Below are 26,696 nucleotides of genomic sequence, written 5' to 3'. Positions count from 1 at the left end.
CATTTATTTAGGCAATTAGACAGCAAAACTTGGTAATTCTACCCCAAAGATAATTGCCTCTCAAACACTGTTAAACTGTTATTGTGGGGTTTTTTTAAAGTAAGGATTTACCAGCCAGATATGACCAAGAATGTATTGTAAAAGCAAAGACATGTTAGTTTTTTAAAACTTTTTATTTTGTTTTGGGGCATAGCCAATTACCCTAATTCTTTACCAGCTCAGCTGGTAAAGAATCTCCCTGCAATGCAGGAGATCTTGGTTCAATTCCTGGGTTGGGAAGATCTGCTGAAGAAGGGATAGGCTACCCCCTCCAGTATTCTGGCCTGGAGAACTATATAGTCTGTGGGGTCACAAAGAGTCGGACACGACTGAGTGACTTTCACTTTCATAGCCAGTTAAATGTTAACGATAGTTTCAGGTGAACAGTGAAGGGACTCAGCCATAGGGATACATGTATCCATTCTCCTCCAAACTCCCCTCCCATCCAGGCTGCCACATAACACCGAACAGAGTACCATTTGCTATACAGTAGGTCCTTGTTGGTTATCTGTTTTAAATATAGCAGTGTGTCCATCCCAAACTCCCCATCTATCCCTTCCCCTATCCTCCCCCCGACCATAAGTTCATTCTCTGAGGAAAAAAACATGTTAATTTATCTATTTAGTTATTCAATGTCAATAACTGTAAAACTTGAAATAGAAAAATTCTCTCCTAAGGTAGTAATAGATGTATTAATCAGATTTGCTAGGCAAAGGCCTCAATCTCACCCACTGAAAGCAGGTACTTTTTCTGTGACCTAAATTTGACTGTGAATAATATGCTAACGAAAAAAAATGTAATTAGATATTTACTTTTAAATCTGTGGGTTAGACTTTAGGAAGCCTTTTGTGGTTTGGATGGCCCAGTTTCTAAAGAAGACTCCCAAGAAATGTACACCAGTGCTTTCTCTCACCTTCACTTTCGCAGAATAGTGTAGGTAGTGGCTGGTGTGCCAGGCTGGCAGCTTTTCCAGCTGTCTTCTGGCTTCCGTAATGTCTGTTGGAATGTCAGCTATGTGTCTTATTGCTGTGGGATCCACTGGCCTGTGGCTTTGGCTGAAGGCAGGAAAGTAGCTCCTTACTTCTGGGTGAATCTGGTGAAGTTCTTAGGACCTGGGGGTGGGCAGCCATCACTCTGGGGCAGGGGTCCCCAGCCTCCAGGATCTAATGCCTGATGATCTGTGGTAGAGCTGATGTAATTGACAGAAATAAAGTGTACAATGCATGTAATGTGCTTGAATCATCCTGAAACCACCCACACACCCCAACTCTGGTCCATGGAAAAATTGTCTCCACTGGTGGCCAAAAGGTTGGGGACCGCTATCTGGGGTTAATATTGAAGGTCCTTCTGAATCCTCTTCGTCTGTGTTAACACTAAATCCCCAGGACAATGAGTTTGGTTAAAGGGTCACAAAACAGAACCTTCAATGGCAAAGGCTGTTAGCTTACTTTCTCTTTTCTGTCTCTCTCTCTCTGGGTCCTTCTCTGTCTGCAGCACAAACCCTGGATCCTCGCAGCCTATGGGATGTGGGCCTGCCGCTGCGTGCTGGGGACCCGAGGCACCGCCATGGTTCTTATTCACACCACCGTCTCCTTCTGTGTTGCTCAGTTCCGGTCTCAGTTCCTATCATGGCTGTGTTCTCTCTCTCTGCTGTCTACACTGAGACTGCAAGATGTGGAGGAAGTTAAGGTAAGAGCCTCTGTTTTTTTTTTTTTTTTTTTTAATACCAACGGGAAGGAGAAAACCTGTTTTGCAATGCCATTATCCAGGTAGATGCCTTTGTTTTCAGATAAGAGTCAATCCAAGAACTGGGATGGGGCTCCCCCTCGTGGCCGCAGAGGGTGTTGCATCCTGCAATCCTTTATCTGACTTTGTCTTAGCCCTCCAGACGTGACTGAGGGGCTAACACGCTTTAGCCCTTGGAGGCTGTCCACAGCCGACCCTGTACCTTTCCTCCCAGTTTCGGTAAGCATGGATGGTGCCAGATGTCACAGGAACAAAAGGAAAAGGAAGCAGTAATCCCCTTGCTGTTTAGTCGCTAAGTCACGACCGACTCTTTCTTGACCCCATGGACTGTAGCCTGTCAGGCTCCTCTGTCCGTGGGATTTCCCAGGCAAGAGTACTGGAGTGGGTTGCCACTTTCTCCTCCAGGAATAATCCCCTATGCTTTTAATAAAAAATCATCTGTAAACTGCTGCAGAGTTTATAGGGAATTCTCACATCTTTATTTCATCAGAAGCCCACGGTGGTCCCTGAAACAGGTAAGGTAAGTATTTTCCTTGCACAGAAAATCTTGGGAAGCTTCTGATAGTCTTCCTTTAACCACGTGTTCCTGTGGCATTTTAACTTTTGTCCATTTGTTCACCCGTTCGTTCACTGATTTATTGATTCATACGATGGCAGTTAGAGATGGGGGGCCCTGGGCTGGCCCAGACGTGGGAAAGGACGCAGCAGGAAGATTGAGCCGGTGGTTTTCTAATCTCTTCTATTTGCTATGTGTCCTTCCCTTGAAACCAGAGGCAGTATTTGACCTCTGAGTCTCAATTTCATCATTTGGAAAATGAAGGTACGAGCTGCTCTGCCTTCCTCATGGAGTTGTTCTGAGGACCTAACAAGATAATGTGTTAAGCAATTTTGTAAAAATGGTAGCATTTTGAAAATTCAAGTTTTTTTTTTTTTGTTTTTGCTGTTGTTAGGCTCTCTTAAATTTTTTTTTTTTCACTCTCACCAGTAGACTGGCGTGAGTAGGTCAGGTGGCAGCTCTCTCCTAACAAAAGATACTTAACTTCCCAGAACGATTAAGCTACCTGATTATTTAAATAAGTGTGCTTAAAATCAGATTTGCGATAAAAATAAAAACAAATCCACGTCTAACTTTTGGGGGATCTGGCAAGTATTCAAAGCAGTCTCCGATTGTAATGATCGTTTATTTGGGGACCACTAGCATCAGCTATGGGCGTTGGTGGTGAATAAATTATGTATGTTGGTGATGTGAAAACTGTTGCCAAAGAGGAGGGAGCAAATGACCAGCAACTCATTGTGCTGGGTTTCCATACTTTCACACATGCAGTTTTCTTGATTCTTCTTGGTGGCTGCTGAAGTCTTGGACATGGAGTAGAAACTCTGTTCAGTGCTTAATTTTTCTGTGTAAAGTCTTGAAAGACTCTCACGGGTCAAATGAACTACTCTGTCCTTTGTCCCAATTCTATTTTTTGTATCTATTTTCATCACCTAGTTTTCTCATTAAAAAACAATGCATATGTATTTTAGAAAATATGGAAAATGTAGAAAAATAGATTATAAAATGATCCATAATTTTACTCCCTCAGTAGTCTCAAGATTTTATCACAGTTGCTTTTGGTCTTTTGTTCTTCGCCTAGTTTTGTACAGGCTTGTTATTTCTCATGTCATGCCATCTTGTGGACCTGTCTCCTGTGTGAGAATTCAGGTTCATTGAAGGCAGGGACTATTTCTTTTGATGATGTGTCTCTAAAGCTTGTTTGGAAAATAGTCCTGCACTACATGTGAAGCCAAATTAATGACAGAGAGCCAGAGGAAAAATATGTTGAAGACATAAATCCCACGTGATGTTTACAGACATCATTTTATTGTGCCTCGTGGGGATTAGTCTTCTAACAAATTGATTTCCTGGCACACCTTTCTTGTGGACTTTACTCCTGTGCACTCCCCATCACCAGCGTCACCAGCTCAGCTCCACCTCAGATCATCGGGCATCAGATTCTCACAAGGAGTGTGCAGCCTCCGACCCTGGCACGCACACTTCACAGTAGGGCTCGCGCCCCTGTGAATATCTAATACCACTGATCTGACAGCAGGTGGGGCTCAGGCAGTAACGGGAGCCGTGGGAAGTGGCTTGAAATACAGGTGAAGCTTCGCTAGCTCACCTGCCCATCCCCTCCAGCTGTGTAGCCCGGTTCCTAAACTGGCCACAGACCAACAGTGGCCTGTGGCCCAGGGGTTTGGGACCCCTGTAGTAAGTTGTAGAATAGTGTAAACCTAGCTTTTATGTGCAAATGGGATACCAAGCAAACTGTGTGGCTCATTTTATAGCAAGGTTCCCTTTATTGCGGGGATCTGGACCTGAGCCCCCAGAGTCCCGAGATCTGTCTGGATAGGTCTCTCCGTGTCTTCAGAGTTGTGGAAGGGGCTTTCAGAGTACCCCTCGGATGTAGCTAATCTCCGTGCTATGCACTGGTGTGTCTCGCGGATGCGTATCTGGGAAAACCCTCGCCCTCTGTTGCATCAGGCTTAACGCGAAGCCGATGGCTGACGTTAGGGGCACTCTTCTGCTCGTTAACTGCTTGCTCTGATGATGCATGACGTTTACCAGCTGTTCGGTGGTTCTCGGCTCCCGGGGTGGGACAGCCGCTCTGCCCGTGGACGAGAGCTCCTCCCCTGGAGATTGGACGGTGTCTGTCCGCGACACTCAAGGGCTGTTCTCTCCTTGTGACTCCGCAGAGAGGGTGGTGCACGACCGAGAACGAGTGCTACCTGCTGCAGTTCACGCTGGCCGTGCGCTGTCTGTGCTACACCAGCTTCAGCCTGGAGCTGTGCTGGCGGCCCCCGCCGGCCGAGCGGCCCTCCTACTCCCTCCCCTGGATGCTCGCCTACGTCTTCTACTACCCAGTCTTCCACAACGGGCCTGTCCTCAGCTTCCCGGAGTTCATCGCACAGGTAGAGCCTTCCGAGGATTGCATGGGCGTTCCTGCCGGGATGCTCCTGTCCTTGTTGCTGTGGTCACTCGTGAGTCTTTTCACATTGTCGCTCAGTCGCTCAGTCGTGTCTGACTCTTTGCAACCCCATGGATGGTAGCCCACCAGGCTCCTCTGTCCGCGGGATTCTCCGGGCAAGAATCCTGGAGTGGGTTGCCATTTCCTTCTCCAGGGGATCTTCCTGACCCAGGGATTGAACCCATGTCTCCGGCATTGGCAGGTGGATTCCTTACCGCGGAGCCACCAGGAAGCCCATACTTGGTTGCCCACAAATGGGCAACACACATGGTTGTCGTGAATTCTGACAAGAAGCGAAGCACTGTGGGGAGATTAGCCTCCGGATGAAGGTCGCCGTGTCTCTTGCGCATGTCGGGTGTAGGGGCCCCACCCAGATTCCCAGTGGACTGCGGTAGCCAGAAATAATTGCTGGGCACAGCCAGGAGCTTGGGCATGGGCATCCCAGGCAGGCCAGCCCCAGAGAAAGAAACCCGGGTTTTCATGGACTTACTGGGAAAATGGAAGGAGACACTGACTAAGCGGTTGGTTGGCAAATAGTTGGTGCCCTTTTATTTTCACAAACTGCTTCTGAAGTAGCTCTTCTGTGGCTGGGGGATTGTTCAGGGGGACCTGGGTGGGATGACAGGGTGGGGTTGGAGGGGGTTTGAAGGCAGTGCAGTGGTGTGTCTGCAGGTCTGGGTGTCTCTTTCTGCCCAGGACCGTGCCTGTCTCCTGGACAGCAGTCTAGTCCGAGGCTCATGGCAAGCTGCCTTCATCATTCCCACCGCATTTCCCCTCCTACTTTGGATTCCTTCCCTCATTCCACAGCCAGCCTCGTGGAAGATGTGTACTAGGTTAATTCACCCAAAGTGTGAGTAATCAGTGATGCCTAAAAACAGGATTTCTCCAAGAATATTCCTGCCCGCCACCCCCCCCACAAGAGAATCCTCATGGAGGTGAGAATAGTAAGTGCTTGCACGTGTGTGCAGGCACACACATGTACACACGTGCACACATGGGGGCCTGGACATGTTGAAGAGCAGGGCCAGCAGCACTGTTTCACATTTCTGGAGCGGGCACCCCGAAAGGTGCCCCCTGCACAAATAGGAGGGTGCTTAGAAATCCCTTATTTTGCCTTAAAAATTTCACATTGTATTCAAAACATTACATTTCTGCATTAAACAATAACTTAATGCTTAAAAAATGCCAGTTAAATCATTAAACTTTTTTCCCTCTGCAAATGTTTAAGAGAAATTGATATTCTAGGCGGATGTATTGATATGTTTAGCATATGGTTTCTCATACTTCAATTTGGGTTACCCGGGAGCATTCTTTTGCCATGAAGGAATTTAAAATCCGTGTTTGAAAATCATGGTTGAAGTTGTTGTGTAAAAGCCAGAGGTGGTCTAGTGATGGCAGCTGATCTTCCAACTCAGTGATTTTTTTTTTTTCAAACTTTAAACTTTTTATTTTGTTTTGGGGTATAGCCGATTAACAGTGCTCTGGTAGTTTCAGGTAAACAGTGAAGGGACTCAGCATACATATACATGTCATTCTCCCCCAAATCCGTCTCCCATCCAGGCTGCCGTGTAACACTGAGCAGAGTTTCATGAGCTGTGCAATAGGCCCTTGCTGGTTATCCATTTTGAATACAGCAGTATGTACATGACCTTCCCAAAGTCCCTAACCATTCTCCCCCCCCCAGCAACCATAAGTTTGTTTTCTAAGTCTGTGAGTCTCTTTCTGTTTTGTAAGTTCATTTCTATCCTATCTTTTTAGAGTCCACATAGAAGGGATGTCATATGATAATTTTCCTTCTCTGTCTGACTTACTTCACTCAGCGTGACCATCTCTGGGTCCATCCGTGTCGCTGCACGTGGCCTTATTTCACTCTTGTCAATGGCTACCGACTCAGTGATTCTTAAAGTGGGGTCCCTGGACCTCACTTGGGAACTTGTCAGACATGCAGATTCTGAGGCCCTGCCCCAGACGTACTGAATCAGAAACCTGGGGGGCGGGGGCCCTGAGTGTGGTCCTGATGCTGCGAGATGGAGAATCACTTTCCTAAGTGTTTTTAGAAGAAGAACTTCTTCTCCAGAGGTGGGGGCCCTCCTTAGAGGATTGGGGTGGGGTAGGCCCAGTGTAGGGTGGGTTCATTTCATCCACATTTTGTCTCTTTCACAACCTCCTTGTTGTTGGAGAAGGAAATGACAACCCACTCCAGGATTCTTGCCTGGGAAATCCTGCGGACAGAGGAGCCTGGGGGCTACGGTATATGGGGTCGCAAAGAGTCAGAGGCGACTGCGTGTGCACACACGGCGTGGCCATTGTAAGTTTCAAATTTTAACATTGCAGTCAGTAGCTTTTGGGCTTAATATCCACAGCACGCTCCCACCCTTCTCTTGAAGACAGATAATAATTCTCAGAGAAACACAAACTAAACCCATTAAGAGGAAACAAATTATTTTCCAAACCGCCTCTTATCCATTAAGGAGCTTATTCCTGTGGGATCCGTACTTCACTGTTTGGCAGATCACCATTCTTGTTAGTTCTTGTCTCCTCCTTTCTGACTGTCCCCTGTAGTCTGGAGGGAATTTGAGAGGCGGGTTGCAGGGTCCCGAATCTGTCATAACAGAGACGAGCTCTGAGAGCGTCGCTCACCTGAATCCTTAGCCACAGGCTCTCATTCTCTTGAGTTTCTGCCAGTAGAGCCTCAGGTATGGAGACTCTGGGCTGCACCTCTGTCTATTCTTTTTCCTTTTTTTTCTTTACCCCTTTCAAAATGGTAGCAGGTGCCAAAAGCAGAAACGCAAAGAGGCAGATTGAAGCCTTTCTCTGTAATCTGGGAGAATTCCTGGAAAAGTCAGCTTAGAAATGGCAAGATGGTTAATAAGCTACAGGGCAAGAAAAAGACAAGTGATTTCTGTGGTTGCTGGGGGTGTTTATGGGCACTCAACTCCTATGAGAAAAACAGGTCTAAAAGAAGAGCAGTTAAACTTCTAAGGAGCTGACCTCATAGCGTGAAAGGATTCCATCAGAGACGCCGGGAGGGGAAAGACTGGGAGGGGATGGAAGAAAGCTGGCCGGCAGAGCTTGTAAGCAAGGTATGCTCTGAACAAGTGCTCGCGCAAATGAGTGAACATCACAGGAACAGAAGAGTTGAAATTTTGGTCCTTAGCCTCTCAGGCCAGCACGCTCAGTCTCTGAAGGACAGGAGAAGACTTACCACCAGGGGGCAGCAGAGCCTCACTGTGGAAACCCACTCAGCCCCGCAAACCACGGTGGTTAAAATGAGAGCCTTAGGTGCACCCGAGGAGACTTCTTTCGCTCAGCTTTTGTTTCCTTTAGTGTGTAAATTTACATGCCCAAGATGAAGCAAGCATAGAAGAGGTGCCTCTGTAATGCATGGCGTGTGATGTGTGGACGCATCAGTCACCAACAGGGAAAGCTGGGCCTGTCAACAGGCCCCAGTGTTAACTCGAAGGCCATCTCTAATGGCATTTGGAGTCTCAGAAATATGGGCCCCGTCTGTGTTTCTCCCAGGGGTCTGTGGAACTCAGATACTGAGCCAGGGGTGAGGTGGGGGACAGCGTGGGGGAGGTCTAGGGAAAGACAGGAAATGCTGTTTATTTGCTCAGCTTGGAGCCTGGGGCCACCCCGTCCTACTCTGAGCAGGCTGACTCATGCAGTGAGGAGCTGCTGGGTGTCCTGGGGGGCACTGGAGGGGACTTTCCTTGCTGAGGGCTGTGCTCCTGCCCCAAAGGGAAGAAAGTGAAAGTCGCTCAGTGGTGTCCGACCCTTTGCGACCCCATGGAGTATACAGTCTGTGGAATTCTCCAGGCCAGAATACTGGAGTGGGTAGCCTTTCCCTTCTCTAGGGGATCTTTCCAACCCAGGGATTGAGCCCAGGGCTCCTACAGTGCAGGTGGATTCTTTACCAGCTAAGCTACCAGGGAAGCCCAAGATTACTGGTGTGGGTAGCCTGTCCCTTCTCCAGAGGATTGTCCCAACCCAGGAATTGAACCAGGATCTCCTGCATTGCAGGTGGATTCTTCACCAACCGAGCTATGAGGGAAGCCCTGAGGGAAAGACAGTGCTTAAATAGGGAATGTGGTTGATGGTTAAGAGCAAAACTCCTGAGCCCAGCCCTTTAGTTACAGGGTTTGAATCCCTGCTCTGCTTCGGCTTGAGAGCATTTGGTGAGTTACTCACCTTATTTGTGACTGCATTTCCTTTTATCAGTATGATGGAAAAAATAATAATACCGCCTAGATAGGATTGTTGTAAGGACTAAATGATTTGGTCTAGGTAACGTGGCTTGACGTGTTGTACACTCTGTTATTGTCGTTACTGTTATCCAAAACTGAGTGTCATTTAAGGAGTATGTTGTTGGAGGAGGTCACTGAAAGGCTGGGATCACTGGTTGACCCACGGTCTGGACCTGGGCAGTCAGAGGCTCCTCACCCCTCCCCTGCCCTTGGAATGTACTTTCCGCCCATGATTCCCAGGCTGGGAGCCATTTCTGGGGCATAGCTTTGACCTTGAGAGAGGAAGGTGTCGTTGAGACCATCTGAACTGCCTACGTGACTAAACCCAGAAAAGGCCTGTTTCAACTTTAAAATTCTGCCGGTGGATGCAGAGATCCGCTGGTGTTGTGGTGCCCACGACGAGGGCTGCCTGTCAGCTCCCTGGGTTATTAACCCTGCCCTGCCAGTCTGAGCAGCCCGCTTGTTTCCTTGGTCTCTCCTTATAAACGCTGGGCTGGAGGAAGCACAAGCTGGAGTCAAGATTGCCGGGAGAATATCAATAACCTCAGATATGGAGATGACACCACCCTTATGGCAAAAAGTGAAGAGGAACTGAAGAGCCTGTTGATGAAAGTGAAAGAGGAGAATGAAAAAGTTGGCTTAAAGCTCAACATTCAGAAAACGAAGATCTTGGCATCTGGCCCCATCACCTCGTGGCAAATAGATGGGGAAACAGTGGAAACAGTGGCTGACTTTTTTTGGGGAGCGGCTCCAAAATCACTGCAGATGGTGATTGCAGCCATAAAATTAAAATATGTTTACTCCTTGAAAGGGAAGTTATGACCAACCTAGGTAGCATATTAAAAAGCAGAGACATTACTTTGCCGACAAAGGTCTGTCTAGTCAAGGCTAGTTTTTCCAGTGGTCATGTATGGATGTGAGAGTTGGACTATAAAGAAAGCTGAGCGCCGAAGAATTGATGCTTTTGAACTGTGGTGTTGGAGAAGACTCTTGAGAGTCCCTTGGACTGCAAGGAGATCCAGCCAGTCCCTCCTAAAGGAGATCAGTCCTGGGTTCTCATTGGAAGGACTGATGTTGAAGCTAAACTGCAATACTTTGGCCACCTGATGCGAAGAGCTGACTCATTGGAAAAGACCCTGATGCTGGGAAAGATTGAGGGCAGGAGGAGAAGGGGATGACAGAGGATGAGATGGTTGGGTGGCATCACCGACTCGATGGACATGAGTCTGAGTGAATTCCGGGAGTTGGTGATGGACAGGGAGGCCTGGCATGCTGCGGTTCATGGGGTTGCAGGGAGTCGGACATGACTGAGCGACTGAACTGAACTGAACTATCCTCTGGGAACCAGGGGCTGGTTTCAGGTCTCACCTGGGGAGTCTCCCACGGATGAGAACTCACATCTGTTTATGCCAGACCCAAGGCCCTGGGGGGTCCGAGCTGGTAGATGAGGGTGGCAGTGGGGGCCATTCTGGGCACGATTCTGGGCAGGGGCCATCCCAGGCCTCAGAGGAGGTCAGTGGAGGATAGATGCAGGCAGTGGCTACAGGGGCGGGCCCAGTCCCTGAGCGACCAGGGCTGGCAGTCACTGTCCCAGGCAGACCACTCAGGGTTTGGGGTAGGCTCCAGAAGGCACCTGCGGTGATGCTAACCGTGAGGAGGAATACTCACTGAGCACTCACCCCAACCAGGCTTTCCGTGTTCTAACATGTTTCATCCTAGCAACAGCTGGAGGAGTAAGATACTTGTTATTCCCACTTCACAGACAGTAACACGGAGGCAGAGAGAGGCTAATGGAGTGCACGTTGGGGTGGGGGAAATAAAGACTGGAGCTTTGTTGCCAGCTCGGTGACCCTCACAGGAATTAGAGTGAGGAATGCAGTGTGACGTGCGGACGTGCGGGTCTGGACACTCAAGCTGGCCAGGCCAGGTCCCAGTCCTGCGGCCACTACCCCGACTTCAGGCTCCATTCTCTGTTCTGGCAGAGACCAGTGGGTACCACCTGCCTTGGTCTGGACGCAGTGAGGGTCTGACTAGGGAATCATTTACTGGGGAAGGGGTATGGCCTGAGACCGTGGGCTGGAGAGAAACGCCTTCATTATAAAGCAACAAGACTTGGGCCACAGTGCCCTGGAGCCAAGTGCAGAGGCTGGGGTGGGGGTGACTCGGTTGAACAGTTGTGTCTGGGGAAGGCTTCTCTGGTGCTCTCCAATGTGGGTATTATTCTTGTGTGAAAGAACCTTTCAGCTTTGAGAACTGTCACCTTGAATCATTAGAAAATCTCTGAAAGGCTTTGATATTCCTTTTTATGCAATTTGCATGAAATGAGCTTTTAAAATATAATGTGTTTTACAATGCACTTTGCAGATGAGTTAATGTGTGTTTTTTCGTGGAGTCTTCACTAAAAATTCCCATTGGTGGCAGTTTCCAGTGGTCTTAAGGTTGGCACTGCCCTCGGTTTAAAACATCTCCGGCGAAATGCTTTGCTTGCCGAGGCTGAATAATGAGCAGCCCTGCTCATTAGGTGAGCTGTGTGTGGTGTGTCTTTTCTTCCTGCCGGATTGACAAGGGACAGATACAGTTTTTTAAATAAAAGGGAGTCAACTCGATGGAAGGTATGCAGGGGTTGTAATAATGATACGACTCTAAAGAAAAGCTGATATCCATTCTTTTTAAAGTAAAAACAAATAGAGTGAAAAACTGGGTTGTTTTCCTTCTGCTGCATTTGCCGGTGTGATTAAGGAATAGACATTTCTCATACTCTGACTGGGGAGGCATCCGGCATCAAAAAGGCAGCACTGCAGAGAAAAGTCCAGCCCTTCTGGTCCAGGGTGCCACATAATTATGCCTTTCTCAGCCTGGGGAGGAAGTTGGGCCCTGGGGAGGGTAGGTAAGTCATTAGCTGGAAGCCAATCAGGGACACATGTACCTTGTGTTTCTTCCTAATTACAGATCTTTGGGTTCCTTTAGATGGTGCCTTGTGTGGGGAAGGAAAGGAGGGCCTGTGGGCTGCCCGTGGCACATGGTCGCCTGAGCTGCAGGCGATTGGCCAGACTTACCTTCCCGATCGCCTGGCGGGACCCTTTGTCCTGATCCGGCAAAGGCTCTCCTGTCTCTTCTCTGCTCCGGGGGACAGGACTGCGCACCCAGTGATGCCTCGCGACCACAGGTGCAGGTCTGATTCTCAGGGGACCTGAGTCGGGGCTTAGCTGTCTGCTCATGGGCCTGCAGGTCATGTGCACCGTTGCTTATTTAGAAGCTGGAGACAGTTGTGCAAAGATGGTCTTCGGTCAGTTCTGCTTGTGAGTTGTTACCATGTTCAATCAGGAAAGCTGCTTTCCTCTGAAAGTCTGGCACCGAGAAAGGCCCTGCCCACTGGCCTGGAGAGGAATTAGGTGCCTCTTGTGTCTTGGCTCAGCTGATTGCCTTGGTGTGAACTGTTCTAGCTGCCATAGGCTGATGGACACTCTGTCATTATTTCTTCATCTGCTGATGCTCATTAAGTCCAAATGCGTTTGCTTTGCTAGACAGTATTTGTTTTTCTCTTTCTTTCTCCACTTTGTATGGAAGTCTGTAGGTCCATCTGTGTCTCTTCAAAGGACCCAATTTTGTTCTTTTTAATGGCTAAATAATATTCCATTGTGTAATATATGTACCATATCTTTTTTTATCCATCCATCAGTTGATGGATATCTAGGTTGCTTCCATGTTCTGGCTATTGTAGATAGTGCTGCAATGAATATTGGGGTGTATGTGTCTTTTTGAATTTTGAGCTAGAAAAGGATTGATTTTGAACAAAGGGAAACTTAGCATATAGCTAAGAAAATCTCTGAGTGAGGTGGGAAGGTAGTTGTTTCGTCACTAAGTGGTATCTGACTCTTTGCAGTCCCATGGACAGTAGCCCACCAGGCTTCTCTTTCCGTGCGTTTTTCCAGGCAAGGATACTGGAGTAGGTTGTTATTTCCTTCTGCAGGGGATCGGTTCCCGACCCAGGGATTGAACCTGAGTCTCCTGAATGGCAAGTGGGTTCTTTACCACTGAGCTGCCGGGGAAGCCCCAAAGTGGGACGGTAAGGAGAAATAAGGATGGGGCTGGGACAGAAGAGAGAGAGAGGCAGGCCTTCTCGTTGAGGATGCCTCACTCCCCAAAGCATTTTTGACAAGAAGGATGCAGAAGCAGAGCACTTGTCTCTCTAGTGGAGAGGACCAATGCCTTCACGCTATTGCAAACTTTCAATACTTTCCCCCCAGTTACAAAAATAGTAGCGGTTTAAAATAACCGAAGACCCTTACCATCCAAAGATTACCATCACTGTTGCCATTTTGGTGTCTCTCTCTCTCTCCAGCCTTTCATGATTTATGCAGATTGGTATCAAAAAATAGTGTTTTTGTGACTATGTATGATTGAGGTGCGCGCATGCATGTAACCAAGCCCCAAGCCCCTACTGTTGGACCTTTGCGTGATTTCCTTTTTCTTCTCAAGTATTGCAGACACAAGGGATCAGGCAGGTCAGGGGTCTCTTACCTGAGGATTTTGCCATCCACTGGATCACTGATGCTCTGCTGTGGACTTTGTAGGGTCTCGCAGAGCAGGCACGCTTGAGGTAAGGATTCAGATGAAAACCGCCCTCAGTTATTCTTGGCGAAGGGAAGTGGAGGGGGGCATTGCATTGGCTGTGGCTGTAATTACAGTGAACTGTGATCCATGCCAGACTGCAAACCGAGGCTTAGGTCCCTGGATAACCTAGCCAGCCAGCACTTCCCCTGGCAAACCTGGTGGCACGGGTCTTTCAAAGCAGTTATTAATACTTTCGTTTCCTAACACGCTATCTTTCTCAAGCGAGCTGAAGAAAACGAAAGGAAAAAGGAAATTCCCGAAGTTTGATCGGCTTACGTTAAAAAAGTAAAACCAACAGCTTTCCTGGGTGTGGCTAACCCAGCAGATGACAAAAGGGTGAAAGCCATCCACGCAGGTGATTGCAGTTTCACTGTGCCAGCCCGAATTTCTTGGTCTGGCTTCTTGCTGGAAGAGGACAGTTTGAGACCGTGGTAGACCATGTGCTCAAGAATGGAATAAAAGTGAATTCCTGGGAGTGTAGGTCACCCGTCACCTCTCAGGGCTGTGCCTGCAGCCTCTCCTGGCTGCAGTGGGGCTCGGTGTGCCCTGATGGTTAGAGGAGAGGAGAAGTCAGAGAGGCACGCCCAGATCAGTTTCCCCAGGGCCGGGCCTCCCTTGTTTTTGTGGTGTCTGGAGCCGTACTTGTCAAAGGCTGAATCGAGTGCATATCTTCTGCCCGCCAATGTGTGCAGCTACAAGTTCGCAATTAAGGCATCCACTTCCCCTCTGCATTTCAAGGCAGCCTTCAGCCTAATAAAATCATGTCAGTGTAACATCCAGAAAACTTATGTACGCTCTCTTGGCTTTTCGTTTGCTTGCTTTGCCTTGTTTTTTGATGGTGCTGGGTCTTCATTGCAGCATAAAGGATCTAAATTCCCTGAGTGTGGATCACACTAGGGCTGCCGGCACTGGGAGTGCAGAGTCTTAGCCACTAAAGTACCAAGGATGTCTCTCTGTTGTTTTTGTGTGTTGGTCTAGGATACATCAGGAATGGCCCTCTGCCCTGGATTTTTGCAGGGGTGAAGGGTGCAGAACCCCTTCTTGGTTTTCTGCGTTGGGCTAGCTTGCAGCCCCTACAAGCTATATTCTTACTCTGGGACAGAGTATTCTAACTCGGACGTGACTTTTAAAAAACTTTAATTGAAATATAATGTGGTTTACAGTGTTGGCAGTCGTTTCAGGTATACAGCAAAATGATTCAGTTATTTGTGCTTAGTCACTTCAGTTATGTCCAACTGTTTGTGACCCCCGTGGACTGTGGCCCGCCGGGCTCCTCTGTCCGTGGGATTCTCCAGGCAAGAACGCTGGAGTGGGTTGCCATTCCCTCCTGCAGGGGATCTTCACCCCCTCCAGGGATCAAACCCACGTCTCTATGTCTCCTGTACTGACAAGTGGGTTCTTTACCACTAGCTGTCTACTTGTTTACTCTTTTTAAGATTCTTTTCCTTTATAGGTTATTACAAGATATTGAATATAGTTCTCTGCTATACACTAGGTCCTTGTCTGTTACCTATTTTATATATGGTAGTGTGTGTCTGTTAATCCCAAACTGTTAATTTATCCACCTCCCCCCACCCCCCTTTCCCCCTTGGTAACCATAAGCCTGGTTTCTATGTCTGTGAGTCTGTTTCTGTTTTCTAAATAAGTTCATTTGTATCATTTTTTAAGATTGCAGGTATATGTGATATCATATGAGATTTGTCGGACATGAGTCTCTTCACCCAGGAGCACTGAGTGTTCCCAAGGCAAACTAAACGAACTCTCCACTTGGAGATAACAGCGATAATGAGAAGTTATAAAAAACATTGTCTGGGGGACTCTGAAAGGTTTTAAAAATGGTGGTGCCATCCGATGACTTTTTTCGTTTCCTCTTTAGATGCAGCAGCAGGAGCAGAGCTCGCCGAAGACCAGCCTTTCCATCCTTGCCTTGGGGCTGGGCCGTCTCCTCTTCTACTGGTGGCTGGCAGAGCTGATGGTTCATCTCATGTACATGCACGCCATCTACAGCAGTGCCTCCCTCCTGAGGGCCGTCTCGAGCTGGACCTTAGGTAACTGGTGAGATCGCCGGTGGTAGAGCAAGCGTCAGGAGCGAGCTTCACGGGGAAGCTGGTCAGAGAGCAGACGGGTGTGGTTGCCTTCAGCAAACCCTGTATTTTTTAACTGTGTTCCTCTTGTGGCCAAGATGATGCATGCGTTGACGTGGCCAACAGAGGTTAGGGCCAGGTTTGTGGGCTGGGAGCCAAGGATGGTAGCAGCCTCTCTTCCTGATGGAATTCCTGCTAAGCTCAGCTGGGTCTGCGTCTTCCTGGTGTGGCCAGCATTGCACTTGACAGGAGTCCCTGCTAAGAGCTGGTGCTGTAAGACAGATCTGTAGTCATCCTTGTTTTTGTGTAGGATGTAAAGCAGCGTGTAAAGCTTTAGAGTCAGACAGATACAGGCTTTATTTTCAGACTGAAGTGTAGTTGATTTACAACATAGTATTCGTTTCGGGTGTATAGCAAAGTGATTTGGTTGTACATATATGTGTGTGTGTGTGTGCGTGCGCACGTGAGCACGCACGCACATGCGCTCTGTGCTTAGTTGCTGAGTCGTGTCCGACTCTTTTCGACACCATGGACTGCAGCCCGCCAGGCTGGGCTCCTCTGTCCATGGGGATTCCCCAGGCAAGAATACTGGAGTAGGTAGCCATGTGCTCCTCCAGGGGATCTTCCTGACCCAGGAATCAAACCCAGGTCTCCCTCATTGCAGGCAGATTCTTTACTGACTGAGCCAGCAGGGAAGCCCATATGTGTATATGTATACTCACACGCACATGTGTGTGTAGATAAATTCTTTTTCAGATTCTTTTCACGTATAGGTTATTACAAATATTGGGTATGCTGCTGCTGCTAAGTCACGTCAGTCGTGTCCGACTCTGTGCGACTCCATAGACAGCGGCCCACCAGGCTCCCCCGTCCCTGGGATTCTCCAGGCAAGCATACTGGAGTGGGTCGCCATTTCCTTCTCCAGTGCATGAAAGTGAAAAGGGAAAGTGAAGTTGCTCAGTCGTGTCCGACTCTTCGCAACCCCATGGACTGCAGCCCACCAGGCTCCTCTGTCCATGGGATTTCCCAGACAAGAGTACTGGAGTGGGGTGCCATTGGATATAGTTCCTGGTAGATCCTTGTTGATCGTCTACTTTATGTGTAGTAGTGTGTGTCTGTTAATCCCAAATTGGTAATTTATCCCTCCCCTCAATTTTCCCTGAACTACAAGTTTGTTTTCTATGTCTGTGAGTGTATTCCTATTTTGTCAAAAGTTCATTGGTTTCATTTTTAGACTCCACATATAGGTGATATTGGGTTTCCCTGATAGCTCAGTTGATAAGGAATCCGCCTGCAATGTAGGAGATCCCGGTTTAATTCCTGGGTCAGGAAGATCCCCTGGAGAAGGGATAGGCTACCCACTCCAGTATTCTTGGGCTTCCCTGGTGGCTCAGCTGGTAAAGAATCTGCCTGCAATGCGGGAGACCTGGGTTCGATCCCTGGGTTGGGAAGATCCCCTGGAGAAGGGAAAGGCTACCCATTCCAGTATTCTGGCCTGGAGAACTCCATGGACTGTATAGTCCGTGGGGTCACAAAGAGTCAGACATGACTGAGTGCCTGTAACTTCATGTAGGTGATATCATGATATTTGTCTTTCTCAGGCTCACTTCACTTCGTATGATAGTCTCTAAGTCCATCCACGTTGCTGCAAATGGCAATATTTGGTTCTTTTTATGGCTGAGTAATATTCCACTGTGTGTGTGTGTGTGTGTGTGTGTGTGTATTTGTATAAAATATATACACCACATTTTCTTTACCCGTTCACAGTCAGCTATAGGCTTGAACCTCGGCTCTATCAGCCGCTAGTGGGCAGCCTTTGACAGTTTGTTGCAGCTCTCTGCATCTTCACCTGTTCAATGAACAGACTCACCTTTGCAGGATTGTTTGGAAGGATAAGGTTTGAAACCATGTCTGGTAGATAGAATTAATGGTACATGCTCATGTAGGCCCCTCTGTTGGCCCTTATTTCTTATCTACCCATTTCGTTTGGAGGAGGGCATGGCAACCCATTCTGGTATTCTTGCCTGGAGAACCCCCATGGACAGAGGAGCCTGGCAGGCTACAGTCCATGGGGTCGCAAAGAGTTGGACATGACTGAGCAACTAAGCACAGCACTCATTTCTTTATATCTGCACGTAGGTGGGGTGGAGGTCTCATTTCCTCAGCAGGACACCCTATTAAGTCTCTAGTATATGACTTCTCTGTGTAATGCCACTGTTCTTTATTCCTCTGGCAAAAACAGCAGAGAACATGCTCCTTTCTGAACAAAATCTCCCGTTTCTTTGTTTGTGTTCCTTCCGAGAGCTTCCGTGGGGGCTGAATTCAGCTGTGTGGTCTGACCTCCAGCCTGGGACTCCGATGGGAAATGGGTGATCTTCCGGTCAGATTAAGCTGCTCTCTGCCGGGGGCAAGAGTAATGGCCTGACTTCTTATCTATTTGGTGATTTATAGATTTTTTTTTTTTTTTTAAAGAGAAGTCTTGATTGCCCTTGTTATCACACAGGCTTAATCAGAATGTTTTCAAGGAAGATGCCTTTCAGGATTGGGAGAATGCTGAGTTGTTTTAATGAGAGTCTCTTCTTCCCAAAGAAAATCTTTTTTTTTTTTTTCATAGTTGGAAGTAACTAATAATCTAAGGCTTTAATGATACACTTAGACAAACAAAATAGGATTAAATGATGGCTTGTGCTAAATCAGATCCCAATTGTACTGCATCCAAATTAGGAGATTATCCATTTGGATGATTTTAACTGAAAACTGGATAGCAAAACTTGAACTGGTGCTTAAACAGTAAGGAAGAGCTGTTGTCTCAGACAGCTAGTACTCTTAAGGTCAGAGCTAAGGGTGGTAACTCCAGTGACTAAAAAGTCATCAGTGATCCATTTGGGCACTTATCACTCAACTGAAGAACTAACCAGAATCCTAGAAGTCCTTAGTTTGTACCCACAATTCCATCACTTTTCACCCCCCCTCCACAAGGTAACTTGATCTTAGGGTTATCATTCCTTTTTTTTTTTTTTAATTAAAAAAAAATATTCTTAGAGCTGCTTTAGGATTAGAGCAAAACTGATAGCTCAGTGCAGGAATTTCCTGTCTGTCCCCTGACCCGCACGTGCACAGCCTCCCGCAGTATCAGTGTTCCCACCAGAGTACATGTTACCGGCGATGAACCTACAGTGACACGCCATCGCCCAGAGTCCCTCTGTGTATTAGATCTGACTCAGTGTTATACAGTCCGCGGGCTGTGCCGGATGTGTCCACCGCTCTGATACACGCAGAGGAGTTTCAGAGCCCTGACAATCCCCAGCGCTCTGTTCATTGCTCCCTCCCCTTTAATCCCTGGCAACCGCTGATCTTTTTAATGTCTCCATACTTTTACCTTTTCCAGAATGTCAGTATGTAGCTTTTTCAGGTTGACATCTCTCAGTTCAGTTCAGTTCAGTTCAGTCGCTCAGTAATATGCAACTCAGGGCTCCTCCATGTCTTTTTATGGTTTGATAGCTCATTTAATTTTAATGCTGAATAATATTATCTGGATGTACCAGCGTTTATCTGTTTGCCTAGTGAAGTATGTCTCAGTTGATTCTAAGCTTCGAGGTTATGAATAAATTTGCTACAAACGTCCACATGCAGGTTTTTATGTGCCTGTAAGTTTTCAAGTCCTTTGAGTAAATACCAATACATAACCACAATGGCTTGATTTTATGGTAAGAATATGTTTATTTTTGCAAGAAACTGACAAACTGGTGGTTTTTTCCCAAACTAGCTTTTTTTTTTTTTTTTTTTAGTTTTCCAAAGTGGTTGTATCATTTTGTGTTCTTACCAACAAAGCATGAGAACCTGTTTCACATACTTGTCAGTATTTGGTGTTGTCAGTATTTTGGATTGTGGCCATTCTAATAGCTGTGTAGCAGTATCTTATTGTTGCTTTAATTTGCAATTCTCTAGTAACATGATGTAGAACATCTTCTCATATGCTTATTTGCTCTCTGCATATCTTCTTTGGTGAGCTGTCCATTCAGGTCTTTGCCCGTTTTTAAATTGGATTGTTCCTTTTTTAATTGTTGAGTTTTAATGGTTCTTTGTATATCTTTGAGGCCAATCCTTTACCAGATGTCTCTTTTCAAATATTTTCTCCCAGTCTGTGGCTTATCTTCTCATTTTCTTGACAGTGACTTTAACAGGGCAAAAGTTTTAATTTTTATAAAGTCTAGCTTATCAGTTATTTCCTTCATGGATCTTGCATTTGGTGTTATATCTTAAAAAGTCACCACCATGTCTGAGGTCACCTAGGCTTTCTCCTGTGTTATCATCTAAGAGTTTTATAATTGTGTGTTTTATGTTTAGGTCTATGAGCTATTTCAAGTTAATTTTTGTGAAGGGTGTAAGAAATTAGATGTGAATTTCTTCCAGCACCATTTGTTAAAAACACTATCTTTGCCCCATTGTATTGTCTTTGCTCCTTTATCAAAGATCGATTGACTGATTTATATTGATGAGTCTATTTCTGGGCTCTCTACTTGGTTCCATTGATCTTTTTGTTTATTCTTTCACCAATATCACACTGTCTTGATTAATGTAGCTTTAAAGTAAGTCTTGAAAGTAAAGTAAGTCTTGAAAGTAAGGCAGATAGGTGCAGGCCTTCACCTCTCATCTTTTCTTCCAACGCAGGTAGATTATTCTGAGTCTTTTGCCTCTGCATATAAACTTTAGAATCAGTTTGTTGATATCCAGAAAATAACTTGCTAGGATTTTTATTTTGATTGCATTGAATCTATAGATGGAGTATGGAAGAATGAATATCTTGATATCGTGAGCTTTTCTTTCCACGAACTGGCTATTTATTTAGTTTTTCTTCAATTTCTTTTTCTTCAGACTTCCGTTTTTCTTCAGACTTTTATAGTTTTCCTTCAGACTTTTATAGTTTTCCTTATATATAACTTGCGTATATTTTCTCATATTTTTTACCTAAATATTTTTTGGTATTAATGTAAATAGTACTAAGTTTTTAGTTTCAAATTCTATTTGTTTATTGTCAGTAAATAGGAAAGTGATTGACTTTAATATATTAACCTTGTCTTCTGTGACCTTTCTACAATCTCTTATTCCAGGAGATTTTTTTGTTGTTGTTGTAATTGTTTCTTTGGGATTTTCTACATTGACATTCATGTCATCTTTAAGCAAAAGTAATTTCTTCCTTCCGAAAATATATAGGACTTCCAGTATTATATGGAAAAGGAATGGTGAGAAGGGGCAGCCTTGCCTTCTTCCTGATTTTCACTATCAAGTATGATGTTTTTAATTCAGTCTCAAACTAGAAAGATTCTATTTTCTTGCCATTAAGTATTATGTTAGCTATAGATTTTTTGTAGATGCTTCTTTCACTAAGTTGAGGAAGTTCCTTTCTATTCCTAGTTTGCTGAAAGTTTTTTTATCATGAATGGGTGTTGGATTTTGTCAAATGCTTCTTTCTTGCATATATTGATATTACCCATTTTTTCTTCTCTAGCTGGTTGATGTGATGGATTGCATTAACTGATTTTCAGATGTTGAATCAGTCTTGCATACTTGAATAACTCTCATTTTTCATGGTGTATAATTGTTTTTATATATTGATGGATTGATTTGCTAATATTTTGTTGAGAATTTTTGCGTGTGTGTTCATGAGAGATATTGATATGTAGTTTTCTTGTAATATTCAATTCAGTTGCTCAGTCATGTCCAACTCTTTGTGACCCCAGTGTATCCTTAAGAGTTGTCCTAAATGAAATGAAGGAGACAAGCCTTTAGGCCCACGTGTCCTTTAGCCACTGGATGTGGGCTGTCAGAAAGGGGTATGACCTTGGATGAGACAGGTTTCTTGAGGAGGCGGGCCCCAAAGCAGCAAACAGCTGAGAGTTTTTCTGGTCACATTTCCGTCGACTGGGATAACAAGCTCTTTCTTCCTGGAGGAAGATCTGATTAGGATAGCATGGTTTCCACCACAGCAGTTTTCCGTGGAAGTGTCCCCTTGGTCGCTCAGAGCCTCGCTTTCAATAGCTGCTTCTTTCTAGGTGATTACACACAATTACGATTTGATTAGCCGTTTCAACACAGTGCGCGGAACTTCCAGAGTCTCGCTGATTATTACTAGCTGGATTTTTACTGCCTTAAGCCTCCAGGAATCCGGATAATCAAGATTTCCTAGCTTTCCCCTCTAGTATCTGCTTCATAATCAGTCAGTTTCTTCCTTGGAAGTAGCAAAAAACCAACTTTGGATGACTGATGCAGAAAATCAAATGCCTTCAAAGGAAAATGGGTAGGTAGGTAGTTCACAGAATCACAGGGAGGGCTGGACACCTGAATTCGGGGCAGGCAGCCAGGAATCCAAGCCCAGGATATGCCACTGAGCTCTTCCGTGAGGGGGCCACTGCCCTCAGCACAGCCTCCGCTGGCACCACTCTCTGTACCCCAAACTGTCCACATCGGCACTGGCCTTGGGGTGCCATTGTTAGTGGCAGTGCCACCAGAGTGTCCCTGTCTAAAGGGCAGAGCCTAAGTGGAGTGCAGGGGAGTCTGGGGAGGCAAGTGTCTGGCAGAGTCTACTTTTCTAGTAGGAAGATCGCACCCACGACAAGGACTTGTCAGATGGGGAGTTAATTCCCTGAACACAGCAGGATAGATGCTGGGCCACTTTACGCCTTCCCAGGAGCCTTCTGTCCTGTCTCCATCTGGGTTTGTTGATTTCCACGCCTGCTGCTTAACTGCTGTCCAGGGAAATTCCTTTCTTCATTATCCTGGGGATTCCTTTTGCTTCTTGTGTGTGTCGGAGGCTTGTTCCCCGGCATACACGTATTCTTTTAGTTGCTCCCCCTGTTTTGACAAAGTATATCCCCCAGTAACCTTTCTGAGAGAATATGCAGGGGAGGTCAGTTAGGGATTTCCTACATGTCTGAAATGATTTTATTCTGCCCTCTTCATGCTCTTTAAAAGGTGGTGAAGTGTGGTCCTCATGGTTGGAAATCATTTTTCCTCCCCAGTGTTTTGAGTGCGTTGCCCCGTTATCTTCTGGCTTGTGGTGCTGCAGTTGAGTCTGATGTCATTCATTTTCTGCATCTTTCGTATGAAGTTTGACTTTTGAGCCTCCTTTCTGGGAGCTTTTAAAGTCTTCTCTTTGTCCAGGTATTCTTAGTCACCCAGTTGTGTCCGACTCTCTGCGACCCCGTGGCCTGTGGCCCGCCAGGCTTCCCTCTCCATGGGATTCTCCAGCCAAGAATACTGGAGTGGGTTGCCATTGCCTCCTCCAGGTTCTTCCCCACCCAGGGATTGAACCATGTCTCCTGTGTCTGCTGCATTGCAGGCGAAATCTTTACCTGCTGAGCCATTGGGGATGCCCTCTGTTTGTCTGGAATGCTCTAAAATTTCATAATGTTATGTCCTGGTTTGGGACTGTTATATTCTCATCATTTGAACTAAATAGAGGTTCTTTTGAAAAAAGAAGCTCATTTTCTTTAATTCTGGCTAATATTCTTGAATTATTTTGCTAATGCTTTCCTTACTTTCATAATTTTATTTTAATTTTTTAGCTCTTTCTTTGATGCCTCTCATTCAGTTGTTGGACCATTAGTTTTTCTTTTATTTTTTTTCATCCCCCCTCCCCTCGCCCTCTACTCTCTTTTCTGGGCTGTTTCTCAACTGTCTCCTCTTAATCTATCTATTTCTTTTTCTTTCTTTTTTAAAAATTTTTTAGCAGTTTTAATTTTCATGAGCTCTTTTTGTTCTTCCAGTGTTGGTCTTTCCTAGCCTTCTGTTTTCATGGATCATGGTAGCTTTTCTTAACTCACTGATGATGTTACTAATGTGTTTGAAGGGGACAGTTCTTCTAACTCACTGATGATGTTACTAATGTGTTTGAAGGGGGCAGCTCTTCTCTTTGCATTGCTCCTCCTTCCAGGTTCCTGCTTTCTCCTTTGTTTCACTGGCCTTTCATGTTAATGAATGAGTCACTCTTGACCCTTTATTTTTGAGAGTGAGGCTCGTAGAGGTAGGGACAGAGTTTCTTGCTTCAATTCAGTTCAGTCGCCCAGTCGTGTCTGACTCTCTGCGACCCCATGGACTGCAGCACGCTAGGCTTCCCTGTCCATCACCAACTCCTGGAGCCTGCTCAAACTCATGTGCATCGAACTGGTGATGCCATCCAGCCATCTCACCCTCTGTCATCCCCTTCTCCTCCTGCCTTCAGCCTTTCCCAGCATCAGGGTCTTTTCCAGTGAGTCAGTTCTTTGCATGAGGTGGCCCAAGCGTTGGACCAGATTTCTCTCTTACTGACTGTCGTAGCCCCAGTTAGGCTGCACATAATGGAAACCTGACTGCAGCAGTAGCACGACCACGTAGGCAGTTGTTTTTCTCACATAACAAGAGATGGAAGGATGGGCAGCTCAGTGCTGGTGCAGCTTCTTACTGGAGTGGGTTGCCATGCCCTTCTCCAGGGGATCGTCCCAACCCAGGGATCGAACCTGGGTCTCCTGCATTGCAGGCAGATTCTGTACCATCTGAGCCACCAGGGAAGTGTAGCTTCTTTAGGGAGTTACAAGTGACCCAGGCTCCTTCTAGCTCTCTGTAGCTTGTGGTCTCACGATGTCTTAGGCATTATAAGAAGAAAAAAGTTGGAAGACACAAAGGTTAAAGGTGAGTTTCAAATCATGCTTTACCTTTATTGGAAAAGCAGCAGTTTTCCCAGAAGCCTGATGGAGTGGAAAATTAGTTGCTACGCACATGTCAAGAAAGGGAGACATTTAAAAACGGGCCTGTGAGGTTAGCTGTGAGATAATGCTTGAGAGCCGGTCTTTCTGTGACTTTTTATTCTCATTATTCCAAATCATCATTCTCAACTATGTGCTTTCTTGCCCATTCTCCACTCCTGACCATAACTTCTCCATGGTTGTATGGTCCTTTGCTTTCGCACAAGTTGAAGAGAGTGTATATGAGAGTGTGTGTGTGCGCGTGTGTGTGCACTCACGTTGTATTTGTATGAATGTGTGTATGTATGTACTCTTTGAATGTCTCATACCTGTATGCGTGTCCCAGTGTGTCTGTTTTTAAAATTCTTATTGCAATGTAGTTACTGTCATTTGGATTATACAGCGAAGTGAATCAGCTGTACACATACCCCCTCTTTTTTGGATTTCCTTCCCACTTAGATCAGTGTGTCTGTTTTGAGTGAAGCTGTGAGAAGCTGAGAACACTGCTTCCTGTTACTGGGAAAAGATCTCTTCTCGTTTTCTGAGGCGATTTCTTTGTGGCAGCCCCCTTTGCTTGGGGCTTCACTTTCTTTTAGGACCCAGACTTTTGAGAAAAAGGGAAGAAAAAGACTTTTGAGTGGCTACTGAAACTTGGAGGCCAGATGTTCGTTGTCAAGTTTTGAGGGGGTCGGGGTGGGGAGCTTATTTTTCTGACAGACACCACCTGAGAACTTTTCCCCAGCAGCAAAGGCTTCTGTGTACATATTTGTCAGATGTTGATGCCTCTGAAGCCAGAGCAAGATGCAAAGATTAGAGTAGCTTGTTCTGTAAAAATTTCTTATGCAGCCTGGAGGATAGGTAGACGGGACCACTCAACCAGCAGACCCCTAGAGCAAGTCATCTGAGACTGTCACTTGTAGCCTCTGTGGTTATACTCGCCTCTCTAATTATCCCATCTCCTGTGGCATTCTTTTTAGATTCTCGGTCATTCTCCGTAGCCAACAGTCCTCAGTGGTTAAAGTCTGAACTTGGGTTGATATCCCTAAGGGGAAAATGATTAGGTTAGGTGTGTTAACATTTCTAGTCCACTGCACTGTTTGATTTGTGGGAAGTGAGACCTTACTTCTGGATATTTTTGGGTAGTTAAAATTCACTAAGAAAATATACTCAGCCTTCAGAAGCGTGGATGATGAATTATTTCCTTCCAGCATTTCTTAGCAGGATCTCAGGCTCACTCAGTGTCCTTACAAATAAATTAAAAAAAAAAAATCAAGACACGAGATCTTATCATGCTAACAAATCTCTTTCCTTGTCTGCAGACCCATGAACAAGAACATAAATACTATTTGCTCTTGTGCTCTTTACCCTTGAGTCTGTCTCCAGCCATGTTCCTGGCAGTTCTGCTGCAAAAATTATGAACATTAGGATCTTAGGGATGGAAACCAGAAATTTCATAGAGCTTCAGTTCAAGAACTCCTTATAGCATCCATGGCTAAAGGTATAGTTCCAGGGCCGTAAAGATGGATCAGCCGAATACAGCTAGTCCCAAATTATTGTCCAAGACAGGAGAATAGAAGCCAGGGGTAGAAAGTCCAGTAGGCTTTGAGTTGGGTGACCAGGGTCATGAGAACTAGGAGGCTGTCCTGAATTGCTAGAAAGGAGTTCTGCAGGTGAAGATGAGGTTTTAGGAACAATACTGACTAAATGAAATGATGAGTTTAAAGCTACAGTTACAAGGCTTATTGCTGCTGCTGCTGCTAAGTTGCTTCAGTCGTGTCCGACTCTGTGCGACCCCATAGACGGCAGCCCACCAGGCTCCCCTGTCCCTGGGGTTCTCCAGGCAAGAACATTGGAGTGGGTTGCCATTTCCTTCTCCAATGCATGAAAGTGAAAAGTGAAAGTGAAGTCGCTTAGTCATGTCCGACTCTTAGTGACCCCATGGACCGTAGCCCACCAGGCTCCTCCATCCATGGGATTTTCCAGGCAAGAGTATTGGAGTGGGGGTGCCCTTGCCTTAATAGCTTATTAGAAGTTATCAAACTGGGACTACAAAGAAATTATAAATACACAGAATCCTTCAGATTTCTACCTGTAAGGCACTCAAGGGGTTCCGTAGCTGATCAAGGAAAAAGACTTGGGCAGGAGGTGGAAAAGACTTGGGCACGGAGGTGGCAGTAGTGTAGCTGCTCTATCTGGGTGATGCTCTGGCAGGCTGAGCTCAGGGGAAATCCCTCACGGTGT

At 46.1% G+C, this 26,696-nt stretch overlaps 1 protein-coding gene across 8 annotated transcripts in view; it reads left to right on the top strand.

The window, feature by feature from the left end:
- The window catches only part of HHAT (hedgehog acyltransferase), a 375,148-nt gene that overhangs the window by 80,225 nt on the left and 268,227 nt on the right, over positions 1–26,696 (top strand). For 6 of the 8 annotated variants that reach the window (XM_060396732.1, XM_015099380.3, XM_060396734.1 and 3 more), the window contains 3 exons: positions 1,534–1,728; positions 4,519–4,734; positions 15,528–15,699. In XM_060396732.1, coding sequence (XP_060252715.1) covers positions 1,534–1,728; positions 4,519–4,734; positions 15,528–15,699 — 583 coding nt within the window. The remainder of the gene's footprint in view (positions 1–1,533; positions 1,729–4,518; positions 4,735–15,527; positions 15,700–26,696) is intronic. The other 2 variants (XM_042229246.1, XM_060396733.1) reach the window with 1 other exon arrangement.

This window comes from Ovis aries, chromosome 12, assembly GCF_016772045.2.
Source record: "Ovis aries strain OAR_USU_Benz2616 breed Rambouillet chromosome 12, ARS-UI_Ramb_v3.0, whole genome shotgun sequence".
Taxonomy (NCBI): domain Eukaryota; kingdom Metazoa; phylum Chordata; class Mammalia; order Artiodactyla; family Bovidae; genus Ovis; species Ovis aries.
Note: the sequence above shows the minus strand (reverse complement) of the source record. Positions and strands in the feature narration are given on the sequence as shown.